The sequence below is a fragment of the Vanacampus margaritifer genome, chromosome 14, assembly GCF_051991255.1.
Source record: "Vanacampus margaritifer isolate UIUO_Vmar chromosome 14, RoL_Vmar_1.0, whole genome shotgun sequence".
NCBI classification, from domain to species: domain Eukaryota; kingdom Metazoa; phylum Chordata; class Actinopteri; order Syngnathiformes; family Syngnathidae; genus Vanacampus; species Vanacampus margaritifer.
In genome coordinates this window covers 12,251,004-12,268,157 of record NC_135445.1, presented here as the reverse complement: position 1 = coordinate 12,268,157, position 17,154 = coordinate 12,251,004, and the positions used below count along the sequence as shown (strand labels likewise).

The window sequence follows — 17,154 nt, the reverse complement described above, 5'->3', positions numbered from 1 at the left end:
TGTACTGTATGTGAATCTGAAAAGGAACACACTCTATTTTTGGAGGATTTACTCTAATAATAAGAAATGTACACAACAAGTAACATTTTGTTGGTTTTAAATAGCCTTATTGTAAAGAATACAACAAGCAGGTTTATACAGCATCATTAAAAAAAAAAATCTTGAAAATATGCTGATAAACCACTATTTTCCACAAATGTTTTCAAATAAATATATTTTAAAAGATTTGTAAAAATGTTATTAGTATTTTCTTGTCCTCTCCATATTACAGTTTTTCTACATAGGTTTGAAACTGAGATGACATTTTCAAAATACATGGACACATCCCTCAACTACCTTACAATTGTTCTCAACTGAATGGCATTTCTACCACTCCGCCACTCGAAGCATCGTGATCATAAATTATTTTTATGATAGCATCTTTAAATAACTCTCTCTGAAATGTGCGGACTTGTGTGTGGCGTTCCATGAAAGTGGGAAATCTGAGGTTTTCGACCTCTGGCCCGTAAAAGTGCGCTAGAACGCCAATTAGACCTGGGCTTCCAAGTCATGAATACATATTTATCTACTATTATAGCCTACTTAAATTTAGTTATTCAACATGACTTAATGCAACACATCCTGACTGATTTGCAATGACTACGTGGACAAATAAACCGCTATCTCCCTGAAATGAATGAAATGCTGAGAGTATAAGATATTCCTTTATCTATATAAATAAAGGACATTAGGAAGGAAGGTTTGCTGGAGGTGAATATGTTGATGTTGATTAACTAGAACAAAAAAACAACAATTTATTAGTGGATATTTATTGGTCAATAAGATTTCCCACCTTCTGGGCATGCTGATGACGTTTCGTGGCCTGATTGGCCGAGGCGTGGCACTTGCCGGGGGTCAATGGCCACGGGCTGTTCAAAACCGCACCCCCTAAAAAGAACTTGATTAACTTGTAAGTGGAAGTGAAGTGTCAGACTTTGTTCAGAGCGGATTCATGTGACATTCCGCAAAAACGTGTTGATCTTAAAGAAGACGTAAAAAAAAAAGATGCACAAGTTAGCTTCACGTCGCTACGCGCCATTGAGCGCCCTGGTTAAATTCCATACAGCAGGAGGTGAGTTACCATGGCAACTATGGCCGCCGAGATCTTTTTTCTCTCCCGCTCCCTCTCCTTATCTTACCAAAATAGAGCTTCCTGTCACCAAATTTGACAGGTGTGCTTGAGGCTCGTAAAAGACTTCGGGCGCGGTTTGCCAAATTCACAAACAGTTGCGAAATATATGCCATTAAACCTACCAAGTTCTCAACTAACTATAGCTACTCTGTAACTTCAGGTTAACCTTTGCATACTGTTGGTCATATTGGCAGAAAATTAAAAGACATGAATGTTCTCTTGTCTTGTTTGTTTGATGTTGTTTTTGTCTAACAACTTTGTATCGTGTTGTGTAATGTGGAAACTTTGCCTGGTTCAAACTGGAATCATGTCTCGAAAATTGTGTTAAATCAACACGTGGATTAAAATCAGCAGAGTTGTGGATTTAAGGAACACTGCAACTTTAAACACACAAACGTGTATGATTTAAAAATGAAATAAAAATACTTATGGTGCGGGTCAAAAGATCATATGTGAAATTTACAGTATTGAAAAAAATCCAATCTGGAGCATTATGCTTATCAAGTAAGACACCACTAAAAATCGATTTTTTTCCTCTTAGTCTTGTCGAATATGCAAACAACACACAAAAAGGTTACACTGTTACTTTAAAACAATTTACAGTGTCATATACATATAAATCCTAAAAAAATCTTGGCACAAAGTAGCCATCGTGTTAAGAAGTCAGAATTGTATTATTATTATTATTATTTTTGTAGCTGATCTCTTGTGAACTGCATAAGGGACAAATCTCATCAAATTCCAGCAGTAATCTGCCATCATGTTGCAGTTCCCTCGACCTTGGTAACATTCTTCCATTGCTTTGATGTCCTTTTGGAAACGTTGGCCCTGCTCGGCGGCATTCATGTCGCTATAGTTCTTGGGAAACTCACTCAGGTGGCTGTGCAAGTAGTGCACTTTAATACTCATCCTGCGTCCTACTTCTGAGAAGAAAACTATAAATTTCGCGCTCACTGGAACAAACCTTACTACTTTGTCTGAAAACAGCTATTTTTGTAATTTGGTGGTTCGTTCTCTTATCAAGCATTGAAACAAAAGCAACAGTCTTGCGCACTTGTTTGGCAACCATCACGGATATTACCTCGTCTTGTTTAAATTTTTGCTAATGGTTTAAAAACTGCTTTGAAGCTGCTTTTGTGCATGCTTATGTGATGTTAAACTCGTGAGTGATTGGGCAAATTTTGTGTAATTCATCAATATGGTACATACAGATTGCAAAATAATAGCGATAGCTCAGATTTGGATTCAGCACCCCAAAATTACCCTCAATCGGTTTTCATCATCTATGCAAGAATTTTGTTGTTGTTGTTGAGCAGTGCCTTGATTCTGGAGGTATTTTGAAAGCATGTCACAGACATGCTAAAACTCCTAGAAACTAGAGATAGACCGATATGTTTTTTTCAGGGCCGATACCAATACCGATTATTAGTAGTCAAGGACGCCGATAACCGATATTTGGAGCTGATAATAATTTTCATTCAAAGGGATTTTTTTTCAATTTCAATTTGAATTGAAAAAAATAATAATAAATACAAATATTTAATTTAAATTAGAAAAAAATAGATTTTGAAAAAGGCTCTTAATTTTTGTTTTATTTTAAAGCATATGTTTATTGAACAACTTTTAAAGGTTGAAAAATATTGGAGTTAAAAAAAATCTTAGTCAATAGACATCTTTGTTTTAAAAATCTAACAAAAAGGGGCAGTAGCATGTTTTCAAAAGTTAAATAAAAACTCAAACAATTGTTTTCTACAGTAAATGAAGTATTCCAAAATATCTGAAGAATAAAATTTGTACTTATCTTAGTTTTAATTTCAAACCAAAACAGCAGCATCTCTGAAAATGTATATATATATATTTTTAATTAGTTCCCTGAAGTTAGCACTTTATTTTTTTTAAATGGATCTATTATCGGCCATATGATTTTTCAAAATGGCCGATGCCGATATTCGTTAAAATGCTGAATATCGTCTATCCTTACTAGAAACCGTTTCAAATTGAGAACAAAAATGGATAATCTGTTTTATATTATGTCGACTGGTTGAAAAGTTATTCAGTTTCGGTTAGGGACGTAGAAATACTTGAAAGTTGTATCATTATACTTTCTCCAGAGAATTTTGGTTGAACTCCAAATGGTATCACTTTTTTGGGGGCGCTCCTACGATCCATCGTATTTTCAATGAACGACGTCATTGACCTCCATTCGTCCGTAGGGCCGTTGTGTCAGAAATCCACCTTGAAATCCGCTCCTGCAGACCTGTTGGAGATGCCCCCCTGCAGCTTCACACCAGAGAAATACAAGGTGACAACCAGCACAAAACAGTCAGCCTGCATATTAGAAATAAATTAGAACAAATAATATAAATAAATGAATTTAAAAAAAAATAAAAAAATAAAAATAATAATAATAATAAAAAATAGAAATGTGTTGTTTCTATATAGAAAATATTGCCACAATAAATGATATGCGATGGGTCTTGTCCGCTCAGGGGATGTCCAAAGAGCGTCTGATGGAAATCCGCCGGACAAACTGCCATCCGATGATCATGAAGGTGACCTACTATAAGAAGCCGCTTTACATCCATCAGGGTCACATGCAGTGGCTGTGGGACGTGGACGGGAGGCGTTATCTTGATCTCTTTGCCGGCGTGGCCACCGTCAGCGTGGGCCACTGCCACCCGTAAGCGGCTGTTTTATTCTTTCCGCACTCTTGTTGTGTTTTGAATGGAATCCACTTGCGCAGAAAAGTGACGGCGGCCGCAGAGCAGCAGCTGAGGAGGCTGGTACACACCACCAACATCTACGTTTATCCTTCGGTTCACGAGTATTGTGAAAAACTAGCGTCCAACTTGCCTGATCCCCTCAAGGTACTGCCAATACTTTATTATTATTATTATTATTTTTTTTTTTTAAGGATTGTAGAATCAGACTAACAACTAGAAATGCTTTCATTTGAGTACAGACCTCCGCTAAGGGTAAATAAAAATGAACATGCCCATCTAAATCATTTCATTGAGGGTCACTGCCGATTGTAGCAATGAAAAAACACCTTTGCACCGTATTTTTCTTAAGAAAAAAAACAGTTAACAAGAAAAACTTATGTTGTGAGGTTTATGGGATGAAGTCATAAAGTTGTGAGAACATAGTTGTAATTGAACGAAATTAAAGTGGTAGAGTTATGAGAAATGCGCGTACGTTGATTTACAAGAGGTGGCAATGGTGCAAAAATGTTGTGTAAATTAACGAGAAAAAAAAGATGAACTCATTCACTGCCATTGACGGCTATAGACGTCAAAAATCCATTTTAACTATTAGTTTAACTTTTTTTTTTCCACTTTTGTTAACAAGAGTATGAAAACCTAGGAAAAAAACTGATATAAAATTTGCGATTAATTGTGAGTTAACTTGTGAAGTCATTTTAATGGCCTGACACCCCTAATTTTTTAATAATCTTTAAAAAAAAAAATAATAAAAAAAATATATATATATATATTATAATAATAATAATCAAGTAATCATTTGAAGCCATTTTTTTTAAAATGTAAAACTGTCCAAATCCTCTGATTTCAGCATATCAACTGTGACTGATTTATGTAGTCCTTCATTTAAAAAAAGAAGAAGAAAGACTATTAAAAATTAGGGGCGTCAGGCAATTAAAAGTTTTAATTGTAATTAATCGAATGACTTCACTAGTTAACGCATGATTAATCACAAATTTTATATCTGTTCTAAATGTACAATGAAAAAAATCTAGGTTTTCATACTCTTGTTAACAAAAGTGGAAAAAAAAATTAAACTAATAGAAACAGTTCAAATGAATTTTTGACGTCTATAGCCGTCAATGGCAGTGAATGAGTTAAAGTAGTACTTTTACTATTATTTTTTTTACTTTTGAATCAGCCAGTCTAGTTTTGAGACATTCACGCTAAAACCAGCTAACTACTGTAACTTACTATCTAACGACAATTATCTCTGCCTTTGTGCTTGGCGGAGGTAACGAGCTGTGTTTCCCCATCCAGGTAATCTACCTGACCAATAGCGGCTCGGAATCCAATGAGCTAGCCATGTGCATGGCCCGACTGTACACGGGCAACTTTGACATCATCACTTTCAGGTATCTGCCCTCTTATTGGTTCTTATTGTCTTATCAGAATGTACTGTACATATGAACCTAATGAAATGGTCTGTAACAATAGTTCACGCATGACAAAGTTTTTAGGATTTTTCATTTGACTTGAATTGCTAATGTTTATTTTCATGGATAATATTCATGCACAATAATAATTATTTTTATCTCATTCACTGCCATTGACGACTATAGACGTCAAAAAATTCATGTAAACTATTTCTATTAATTTAACATTTTTTCATTTCATTAATTTTTTATGAAAACCTAGGATTTTTTTTATTGTACATTTATAACAGATATAAAATTTGTGATTAACTATTAAAGTCATGCGATTAATTACGATTACAAATTTTAATCGTCTGACGTCCCTTAGGCGAGTACATTTTTTAATTGTAACTAATCACATGACTTCACTAGTTAACTAACGATTAATCATAAATTTTATATCTGTTCTAAATGTACACAAAAACAATTCTAGAATTTCACACTCATGTTAGCAAAAGTGGAAAAAATGTTAAACTAATAGAAATAGTTCAAATGAATTTTTGACGTCTATAGCCGTCAATGGCAGTGAATGAGTTAAGGACATAGCATTTAAGGCGCACAGAACATTGCCTTTTGTCTTCTTGCAGAGGATCATACCACGGAGGTAGCCCGCAGGCCATGGGTCTGACTTCACAAATGGCTTACAAGTACCCCATCGCCATCGGCTTAGGCTGCACAAACGTACGTATGACGAACTTCCTTTCAGCGTCACAATGTGAATTTTTTTTTTTTGCCGTGACTTTTTGACAATTAATGCTAAGACTCATAGAATTTAAATAAATGAATAATAATAGTAATATTACAAGTCATAATATTCTGAAATATAGCTGTATTATTTTTTTTAGAACAAAGAAGGAATTTATAACAATAAAGTCATGTTGTTGTTGTTTTTTTAGAAAATAGTTATGAGAGAAAAAGTAAGGTTACAGAATGAAATGATTTAATTGAATGTGGTCATAATTTTTTACAAAAAGTCACGATATTTTAAGAATAAGGTGGTATATTTACTAGAAAAATATTTCTGATGTTACAAATATATATTCTTTTTTTTTTTAAGGACTATAGTCATAATATGATGCAACTAAAGTCGTTAGAGAAAAGTCAAAGGTCACTAGGATCACGTAGAAGTGTTACTGGTGAAGTCACACTGTGAAAAGAGTAGAGTTGTGAATAAAGTCATAGCGCTAAAAATATACTTTTTTTTTTAATTAAGCCATTATGCTTTACAAAAATGAATAAATAAAATAATACATTTATGACAATGTATTTGTAAGACTATGGAAAAAAATCACATGAGTTCATTCGTAAAATTGTAAGCTTAAAAAAATACATTTCTAAGGTTAAGTGAATAAAATCAAAGGTTAAGAGAGTTGATTTGAAAGGATATGAGAACACATTAAAAACATTTTTAAAAAAAAATGTAAGGTCGGGTGGATCGATTAGTAAGCATATGTGAACAAAGTTGCATGATTGACAGCTCTTTTTGTACTAAATTTAGAACTTAATTAACATTTCGATTTTATCTTTGAAAAATTGCATCTCTATTCATCCCATTTTTTTGGTTGTGATTCTATGATTTATACTAACACACTATTCTTAGCATTTGTCTTTACCAAATTGCTATAATACTCAAAATATGTGTAAAGGTGACTTTGTTTGCTTTTCCCTCTTTGTGCTCACATATAAGTGTGTACGATGCACGTTGTGGACTCTTCTGATTTGCTTTCTGCCCTAAAAACCAAACAGACCATGTGTCCTGATGTGTTCAGAGGTCTCTGGGGGGGAAGCCACTGCAGGGATTCTCCTGTGCAGACAACCAGAGAATGTAACTGTGCCCAAGGTAGACATAACGCGCACACCACACTCGTGTCAATTCAAGCTTAAATGAGCAATATACAGTACTGCCTTAAATCAAGCATGTATCCTGAGTAACATATTTCAAGGTCGATTTTTAGTGGTTTGCCCCATTCCTCTTTTTTTTTTAACTGCAAATGGACAACACAAGAGACGCTCAAGGTCTCCTACTGTCAATCATTTACCCCATTTTCAGGAAGAGTACAATCTGTAAGTCTTGGTTGTATTCCGCAGGTTACTGCATGGCAAATGAAAACTACATTGAACAACTGGAAGAGACGTTTCAAACCAGCGTCCCCAGTCGAATTGCTGCTTTCTTCGCTGAACCAATTCAGGTGTTGCTCCCAAAACACACACAAAGACATTTTGTGATTCATTTTAAAACACCACAGCTGATGTAAAATCAGAGATGAAATTCATTACTTGGATTCTTTTATTCTTTTCAACTTTTCCCCATCGGGGTCAAATGACATACAGATAAAAGAAAGAAAAAGAGAGGGCAAGTAACATTGTGCTTTTTGTTTTTGTTTTTGGGATGTCTGCATTCAATTTCAAATATTTTTTATTTTTATTTTTTACAAATGTTAAATAAATAAATAATTGACATAAGGGTTTTTCAAAGGACCGCGATGCTATGCTATATATGCTATGCTATAAATTAGGGGTGTTAGAAAAAAACGATGCGGCAATATATCGCGATATTACAACGCGCAATTCTCGAATCGATTCGATATGCGTTGAAATAGATTTTTAAACATACATTATTTTATGGTTATACAGTATTCAACAAAACGTCTTACTTAGAGTTAGGATTCACACATTAAGCATGGAAGAATGTTATATTAATGAAACATTAAGCCTTAATATTTTTATTTCAGTGCTGTTTAAACATGAAACAGACAACAATATTTGTTAAATGCAGTGGCTCAGTTATAAGCTTGAATTTTCAGATACATACATTTTCATACAAACCTTACAGTGTACATGTACAAGTTTACTGATTTGTATTTTCTAAATTTGAGTAAAAAAAAAAAATCGCAATAATCAATTTATAGATTCGCATCGGGATTAATCGAATCGAATTGTGACCTATGAATCGTGATACGAATTGAATCGCCAGGTGCTAGGCAATTCACACCCCTACTATAAATCAATTTGATACGCTGTAAGGTCAACATATACGAAACAGTTAAACACATTTAAAGGAAACGGGATCTCAGCTTGGTGTTATTGATGACATACAGTAGAAAAAAGTTTGTATTATTGGCGTGATACCTTTTTTTTACGGGTTTTTTTATTTATTAGAAAACAGATATATTGTAGCATTGAAAATTGAAATGCATGTCATACTTGAAATTCAATTCAATTTTAATACTATTTAAAAAATCATGACACATTTTCATTCAACATTTTTTTTTAACATTTAAACTACAGGAACAGGAAGTCCCCCCCCCCCCCCAAAAAAAAAAAAAAAACCAAACAAACAAACAAACAAACAGCTACATGTCCTCAGACAGGAACAGGAAGTCAGACAGTGGTGCCCCTACACAGGAACAAGAAGTCAAAAATGTTTATTTATTTATTTATTCATTTATTTATTTTTCACACAAAAACAATACACAAACTCTCACTGGGAGACAAATCTGTGTTACAGAAAAAAGAAGAGAAACAAAAAACATAAAAGAAAAGAAACAGCCTGGCATTTTAGAAAGTCAGAAATCTGTGCCCCTAGACAGGAACAGGAAGTCAGAGAGCTGTGGCACTAGACAGGAACAGGAAGCCAGACAGTTAAAAAAATATATACATATATATTTTTACAATTAAACACAAGCAAACAAGGCACTTACGTATCATCAAATAACAAGTTACTTGACATAGCTTGATCATAAATCTTCTGGAAGTCAAACAGCTACATGCCCCTAGACAGGAACAGGAAGTCAAACAGCCACAAACAGCTGTACCGCTTAGACAGGAATAGGATATCAGACAGACATGTACCTTGAACAGGAACAGGCTAGACATGCACTTGATAGCTCAGGTTCAAGAAGTCAAGACAGAAATGATCCGTTCAGCAGGGGTGGCCAAGTTCAGTCCTCGAGAGCCACAATCCAGCCTGTTTTCCATGTTTCTCTCCCCTAACACACCTGGTTCATGATCAGGATCGTTATTAGGCTTCTGCAAAGCTTGCTGATTAGCTGATCATTAGATTCAGCTGCGCTGCAGGAGGGAAAAATGGAAAACAGGCTGGATTGTGGCTCTCGAGGACCGGATGAAAACGTATTTAAATGCACGACTTAACTAAAGCGCTGACTGCGGTTTGTTTCTGCAGGGTGTCGGTGGAGCGGTGCAGTACCCCAAAAACTTCCTGAAGGAGGCGTACAAACTTGTGAGAAAGAGAGGCGGCCTCTGCATTGCTGATGAGGTTTGAAAATACTTTGCCACCTCAACTTAAGAGTGCCCCAACGTACACATTTTTGATGTATGACAAAAAGGCCATTTTAAATAAGGACAAAATATGCTCTTTGGTGGAGAAATCTTTGGGGTTGGAGTTGGTTTTAAGAGTGGTGTAAAAAACTTAAAACTGTTCATTAAAAGTATACATTTTTATTTTCAAAACTTGCCGGGCCACTAGTTGTCCATCCAGGCCCGAAAGTGTTGTTGCTGATCGACAAGGGGCCAGTAAATATTTGCATTGACCGATCCGTTTCAGATTCTTTATCTGGAAAGATAAGGAAAATTCCGCTAAGTCATGCCCAACAAACAAGTCTCAACCCTAATGGTCTTACTACGGAAAACTTTAATCGCACTTTGTGGCGTTGATTGAAATAAAGTGTACCAATAATGTGTTCATAGGTACAGACGGGATTTGGCCGAACAGGGAGCCACTTCTGGGGATTCCAAGGTCACGACGTCCTTCCTGATATAGTGACCATGGCCAAGGGCATCGGGAACGGCTTCCCGATGGGAGCGGTGGTTACAACACGGGGTGAGATGGATCTGGACGCTGCCCAGGAAGTTAAAATGGAGACTTTTGCTGCTGGTTTAAATCAGAAGTTCGACAAGATGTATACCACATTTTCCAAGGCAAAAATGTCATTATTAATGTAGTCATTTTACAATATTCACCCTATTCAAACAATTCCAACTTAAAAAAAAATCCAGCTGGTTATGGATATTAGCACTTTATGTACAGCGACTGTACAATACGGTTTATGCCAGGCTGCTATTTTGCTACACAACCAACTGTTAGCTGCTAGCTAGCAGCTCATTAGCATTTGACCACTTCTTACTAAAAATTGCACCTGAATTCAAGCCAAAATCAGCCCACTTGGTTGTTTTTTAAACACGCATTGCTACCTTGCTATGTTACCATAGCACGTTAGCATTTTATCAATTTATGTCATATAAGCACAACATGACGCCTTCTTCTACATTCCCCATTCTCTACATTTGAATAACTTCTACAGCATTTCAGTTCAGTGTCAGCTCTTGAGCACTTGCACCAAATTTCTACAGAAATGACGTTCTATGATTGTTTCCTTGTGTAACTGTTGTCATTTGGACTTGCTTGCAGAGATCGCAGACACGTTCGCACAGGGCGTTCACTTCAACACCTTTGGAGGAAACCCACTGGCTTGTTCCATCGCCTCATCCGTCATTGACGTAAAAATTCCATCTTCGAATCCCTCGTAACAGTAAAACGGCCATTCGACTGAATTGGCGCTATTTGCTTGTTGTAAATCACAAGCTCAAATTCCAAATCAGTAATATGGATATTGAACTACCTTATTTGAGTAACAGAACTGACTTGTTAGCATATAGTTAGCAAATACATGAAATGTATCTGCATAGCATTTATGCTAATAGCATGTTGACACTAAGCACATTACACCAGTTTAACAAACAAACTAACTAAATAAAAATAAGAATGAACAAAACACAACTGTGATAGTTATATATAAATATCATATAATAAATAAATGAGTGAACTTAATTTTGGCCTTACCTGGTCTGATTTGAATGTTGCAACTTCCCGTGAAATATTCCAAATTTTGCATGACTGAATTTATTATGCCATCTAAGTGGCAGAAAAATTACCTCAACACAAATCAATATCACACTCTTTTTTTTCTTTTTACAGTACAGGACATTTTTTAACATTAGCTCAATTTTATGAATTACTGTATGAATGACTAAAAGATACAGCCATATTTCTATTAGTTTAACATTTCTTTCCACTTTTCATGCGATTATATATATATTATACAATTAACACGCTTAACATGTACATGACCGTTTGCTCGTCAGACCATGAAAGAAGAAGGAACGCAGAAGAACAGTCTGGAGGTGGGCACCTACATTATGACGGAACTTGCCAAATTCAGAGACAAGTATGACATCATCGGGGATGTCCGTGGCAAAGGCTTGCAGATCGGCGTGGAAATGGTTCGGGACAAGGTAACAGCAATGTCGTTTTCGCTTGCACACTTTTGTGCCTTTTAAAGTGGTATCCGAGCCCTAAAAAAAAAAAAGACAGGACAGTTAATATTGTTGAGGATGTTACTTTGCTATATTTTTTAATTAGTCTGGCAAAGTTACTTAAATTGAAAGTATTCTGAGAAAAAAATACACCTTACTAGACTTCTCCTATTCATGTTTTTCCCCATTATATGTAATTCTTTAGCAGAAGCACTCATTTTAACAGGCAGCTGCTAAGTGCCTTTAAACTTTAAATTTAAATTAAATTTAAAGTTTAAAGGGTATTGACCATTTGCACCGCCGTCATGTGATCACGTGACTGCCCTATTACGGACGGCGGAAGGAATGAATGGAAGTGGACGTGACCGGAGCGACTTAGCGACTGTTATTTTACAAATTTAAAAGTTATTATTGCCAAGTCAGTGCCGTCTCTTCTCCTTACACCGGGGCTGATTCAAAAGCTAGTCGCTGGCTGAGTCTCTGGGACGAGATTGCTGGGGGACAATATACCTCGTAATGCAAAGGTAAAACGTTGATCATGCTAACTGACTTATTTTGACACAGTCCATTCTAGACTGAAACGCTGTGATGATGTTATGTTAGTTACTATTTTTACTAGCATGGAACAAATGACTATCGTAGTGGCAAGCTATGCAGTAATTTCATGAAAATGACTGAGTGGGAAAACTCCAAGCACAAAGACGAAATCCCCCATTATTGTAGTTATAGTTGGAGTGGATGCTAACTATCTGGCTCGTTAATGTCAAACACGCAATTCGACACCTCTGTTACAATCTTTGTTTACAAGTAAAATGTTTGAACATTTATCTACTGACCTCGCAAAAAAAAAAAAGATCGCTGCAAATCCGTGAATACTTTGTGGGCTGCCAGTCCTTTCTGTTGATTGCTGCTATCAATCGACGTCTTTTATCTTCATTAGTAGATATGAGATAAAAAGCAACATTTGGTTTACTCCTTTGTCTGTTTGTACAACCGACCTCACAGCAAGATTTGACCATTTTAAAAGATAATCGATTAGATAAAGGACTTCACGCTGTATGATATTCAATGGTTACAAATTACAGGCAAGTGGCTCTTTTGCCATCCAGGGGGCGTTCCCATGAGGGCTGTGATTATTGTACGTCACGTGTTACCATGGCTCCCACCAAGTGTGTTTACAACAACACTCACGCGAAAAGGTTCTAAAAGATGGTCTCCCTGATCACTAATAACGTTTGTTTGTATTCTCGGACTGCACGTGTGTGAAGGGGCATTCTGTGCTGTTAGGCACCACCTGGCAGTCTAGCAACAGGGATCAAATAGAACTGTTCATGTGTATACGAAGATGTTTAATTTGACAAACTTTGTGTTTGTGTTATTTTTCTTTTTAGAAGCATTTTGTATTATTTTGGTTTGCAAAAGACATTTAACGTATATTTCGGTTGGTGGTGTTTATGAAGTGGGGAATATCTATTGTAAAGAGAAATAAATATTTTAAAGAAATGATTGTAAGTCTTACTCTCCTGTCAAATGTCCTCAGTCCAGCAGAGCGCCGCTGCCCCCTCAGGACATTGCCACCATCTTTGAGGACATTAAGGACATGGGCATTCTCATCGGAAAGGGAGGACTTTATGGACAGGTACTGTAAATGCTTGCATGTTGGATTTGAGTTTAGTCTGCACTAGAGTTGTTTGGGCCACGTAATTCGTAGAAAAGGCTACTTAAAAAAAAAAAAAGAAGTTAGTTAAAAAGTGTATGTATATATTTTTTTTATGTGCGTATGTAATTGTATTTAATAATTATTTAATCAAATGAATACTGGTAGTTGTTAAATATGTTTGCAAAAAGATATATTTTAATTTTAAAAAGTGTTTTGAGCATTTTTAATAAATCAGATTATAATTAATGTGTAAAATTATTTATATAATAAAATAATTACTATTGAGCGTTTTAAATTTAATTTCCAATAAATTCTATTATGGCTCATTCATTATGTTTTTTAAAAGAAAAAGTAAATGCAAGTTGCATAAATGTAGTTATACAATTCCATATTTTAGCTTTTTTTTAAACTTAGTCAATGAATAATTAAATTAAAAGAAATGAATAAAACTTATCTAAAAATCAATACATTATTTTAATGAATTTGATTATAATTAATATTTAAACTTGTTTATTTTTAAATAAAATAATTAATAAAATAATTAGTGCTAAAGATTTTAAATTTTATCTGCAGTTAATTATTTTATGATGAATTACATTCAATTTAATAAATTAATGGAATTTAAATGTACAGTAATTTTTAAAACTATTTTTAAGAAGAAAAAAAAATATATATATATATATATATATATATATATATAAACAAATTATTCAATTAGATGAACTATTTTTTTAAACCTAAAAATCAATAATTAACCAATTTTAGGGGGAAATTATTAGTCAATGAATAACTAAATTAAAATAAATGTATAAAACGTATTTAAAAATCAACACATTATTTTAATGAATTTGATTATAATTAATATTTAAACTGGTTTATTTTATTAATAAAATAATTAATAAAATAATTAGTGTTAAAGATTTTAAATTTTATCTGCAGTTAATTATTTTATGGTGAATTACATTCTATTTAATAAATTAATGTAATTTAAATGTACAGTAATTTTTTAAACTATTTTTAAGCTATAGATATATAAACAAATTATTCAATTAGATTAACTATTTTTTTAAACCTAAAAAATCAATAATTAACCAATTTTAGGGAAAAATTATTACAGAACTCTTGATAATGTAAATGCTTTGTGGGCCAAACTGTGCTGTCCAAAATCCTCTTTAGTAGCACTAGTAGTAACATGCAAACTCCAGTCTAGAGACAGTTTATCTGCTCAGTGGGTGCTGCTGTTTTAGACAGCAACAGAGTTCCGTTGGCCAGTTAAGTTTTTTTTATTTCCATCATTGAGATGTGCTAATTCAAAATACGCTTCAAAGTGAGCCAAAGTCGCAGTAACGCAGCGTGGTGTGATGCCGTAGCGGTGTGTGATTATTTTTTGCCTACCTCAGACCTTCCGCATCAAACCACCAATGTGCATCACGATGGCGGACGCAGCTTTCTTCCTGTCTGTTTTTAACAAGTCCATCCAACGCTTCATGGAGAGAAGATGAGCCCAGCCAAGGATAAAGTGCAATGAACATTGTCCGCTTTTCGCGATCTGTTTTTGCATAACCGTGACTAGAATTTTATAAACTGCAATTGTTAGGAAGCTAAAACACATTGGCCCGGTTTCACAGAAAAGGCTTAAAACTAGTCCCAAACTAATATGCTGTTTGAGCTGGCCTAACTTTTAAGTCACTTGCACAGATGTATCTTAAAATAGTCATAGAATATTTCATCTGTTCTGGTTTAAGCAAAGACAATTGCAAGAGTGCGGATTAGAGCTACTCTTGGATTAAATTGAAGATTAAATTAATTCTGAAATGAGGCAGGTTTAATTTCTTCTTAGTATTGCTAGTGAAAAAGAGCACAGATAGTTTGGGAGTGTAGATTACTTAGAATATCTAGATGAACAACAACATTAACTACAGAGGCCAGCCATTCTCGTTTCAGATTACTCTAGGACCATCTAAGACAAATTTAAACTACGCTCATGCAAGCCATTTAAATGACCCAGTTTTAGTAATCTGATTTAGGACTAGTCCTGACTTGATATAAATCTTGCCTGTGAAACCGGGCCATTAGCTATTACAAAAGATGAAACCTACCTCACTACAAATCTTGCCAGACATGTGCACATGATGGAATTCTAATTTGTAGCTAAATGTAAATGCAATAAAAAGAGGACACTACATGTTTGTGCTGTGTAATCTGTCACACTAGAGTTATAGAATACTTCAAGACTAGCTAGCATTCATTGGAATAACCCAAAGCTAGTAAGGTTAACCGCTATTCTCATCTGCCACCACCTTATTTACATACACTCAGACCTGTGAAGGCATGAAAATTGTGTCGTCTCCTTATTGGCTGCTCGTCACGTTCTTGTTTGTGACGGCAGAAAACAAGTCACTTGAAAGTCCTTCATAAATCGGCTAATTGGAAGACGAGGTGGAACACCCCCCAACCGAAAAAATATAGCTATAAAGTTATTTTCTTTTTGCTAATATGTTCTGTGTAGGAATCCGAGTGTTGGAAAATGATTAGGATACTTGTGTTTGACACCTCAGCATTTCTGTAAATGGTTAAAGATTCATAAAAACTTGTGTTTAAGTGTCATAGAAAAGTCAATTGGGCATACTATGTGAAGGGTATTTTGTGTTACTTAAATCACTTTTAAACACAACAGCAAGAGATGTGATGTGCCTGAGCTATGGTTGCCAATTAGTGATTAATAAAAAAACAAAAAAACAGGGCAACAGCAAAAAAAAATCTGTGTGCCACACTAACATTAAACTAATGTCAAGCAGGGGGTCGCAAAATATCATGCCGCAAATGGTCCCGGGTGGGGCCGTGACTTGAGACCCCTAGTGTAAATAGTTTGTTTCCAGGAATGTGCTTATACAACAAACACTTGGGATTCCATCTCATACAAAGAAAAGTGTTTTGCCGAGTTGAAAAAGTAAATGGATTGCTTTTATATAGCGTTTCACAAAGCCTCACATTTACCCATTCACACACTCAGCTGTTGCCATGTCCACTGGGAGGATCGAACCCACAACCTCACAGATGGTAGACAGCCACTTTACTACTGAGCCCTAGTGTTGAAAAAAAGGAGGCTGTGTTGAACACATGAGTCAAAAAGCCAAGAAGATTTTTTTGTTTTTTTTTGTTGAAAAGGCTATTTTTGGAAATTCACTGCACTCAAGCTGCCTTGAATGGCAGCCGAGCACATGTGGTCTTTTCATGTACTGACAAATGTCTTTAGTTACCTGGAAACAAGCGCACGAAGCACATGTAGCAAGTAAGTAAGATGCAAGACACAAGAAAAACCGGCTATGCAACATCTAAATGGAAAACTGGTACAACCTGTTTAGTTGAAATGTGCCTTGCAGTCCAGAGGTTCTGGGTTTGAATCTCGGCTTTTCTCTGAGAGCTGCCTGCCACATTCCCAAAATGTCCTTGTTATATTTAAGGTAGTTGAACTGAACCGCATGAATGTGTGCGTTTTCCCTCAAGCATTTACAGATTTGCTGGCAAAGTGTCAGTTTGTGCATTTCGCTCTTAAAGTGCTCAAATTATTTTTTTAAACCCACACTCTTTTTTCCCTTCTTCGTACTCACAAGTGCCGTAATTAAATGTTTTAAAAGCGCTTTTCTTATCTAGACCATTTATGCTATTGATGTAAGTTTAATCATTTAACCTTTTAGAGGGGATTTGTTGGAAAGTCTAACAATTTCTCTGTGCAGTTGTTAACATGGTTTACTACTCATCCCCCCAAAAATGAAGGTATTTATTTACCCCAACCCTAACCCAAAACCTTTTACT

The 17,154-nt window shown here is 35.1% G+C and overlaps 1 protein-coding gene and 1 long non-coding RNA gene across 2 annotated transcripts; one reads left to right on the top strand and one right to left on the bottom strand.

The window, feature by feature from the left end:
* Positions 1-946: 946 nt before the first annotated feature.
* agxt2 (alanine--glyoxylate aminotransferase 2) lies at positions 947-15,521 on the top strand. The gene is made up of 14 exons (XM_077542322.1): positions 947-1,111; positions 3,385-3,473; positions 3,661-3,851; positions 3,915-4,038; positions 5,191-5,285; positions 5,933-6,026; positions 7,092-7,185; positions 7,434-7,534; positions 9,529-9,621; positions 10,053-10,185; positions 10,774-10,862; positions 11,508-11,657; positions 13,219-13,317; positions 14,739-15,521. Exons 1-14 carry the CDS (start codon positions 1,045-1,047, stop codon positions 14,838-14,840), a joined length of 1,521 nt encoding a protein of 506 aa, XP_077398448.1. The 5' UTR covers positions 947-1,044; the 3' UTR covers positions 14,841-15,521.
* On the bottom strand, positions 8,780-12,793 carry LOC144033914 (uncharacterized). Its single transcript, XR_013288114.1, has 5 exons — positions 12,515-12,793; positions 11,559-11,717; positions 9,198-9,416; positions 9,047-9,118; positions 8,780-8,961 (listed from the first exon to the last, which is right to left on the bottom strand). It is a non-coding gene; the product is annotated as an uncharacterized LOC144033914 (long non-coding RNA).
* Positions 15,522-17,154: the final 1,633 nt, after the last annotated feature.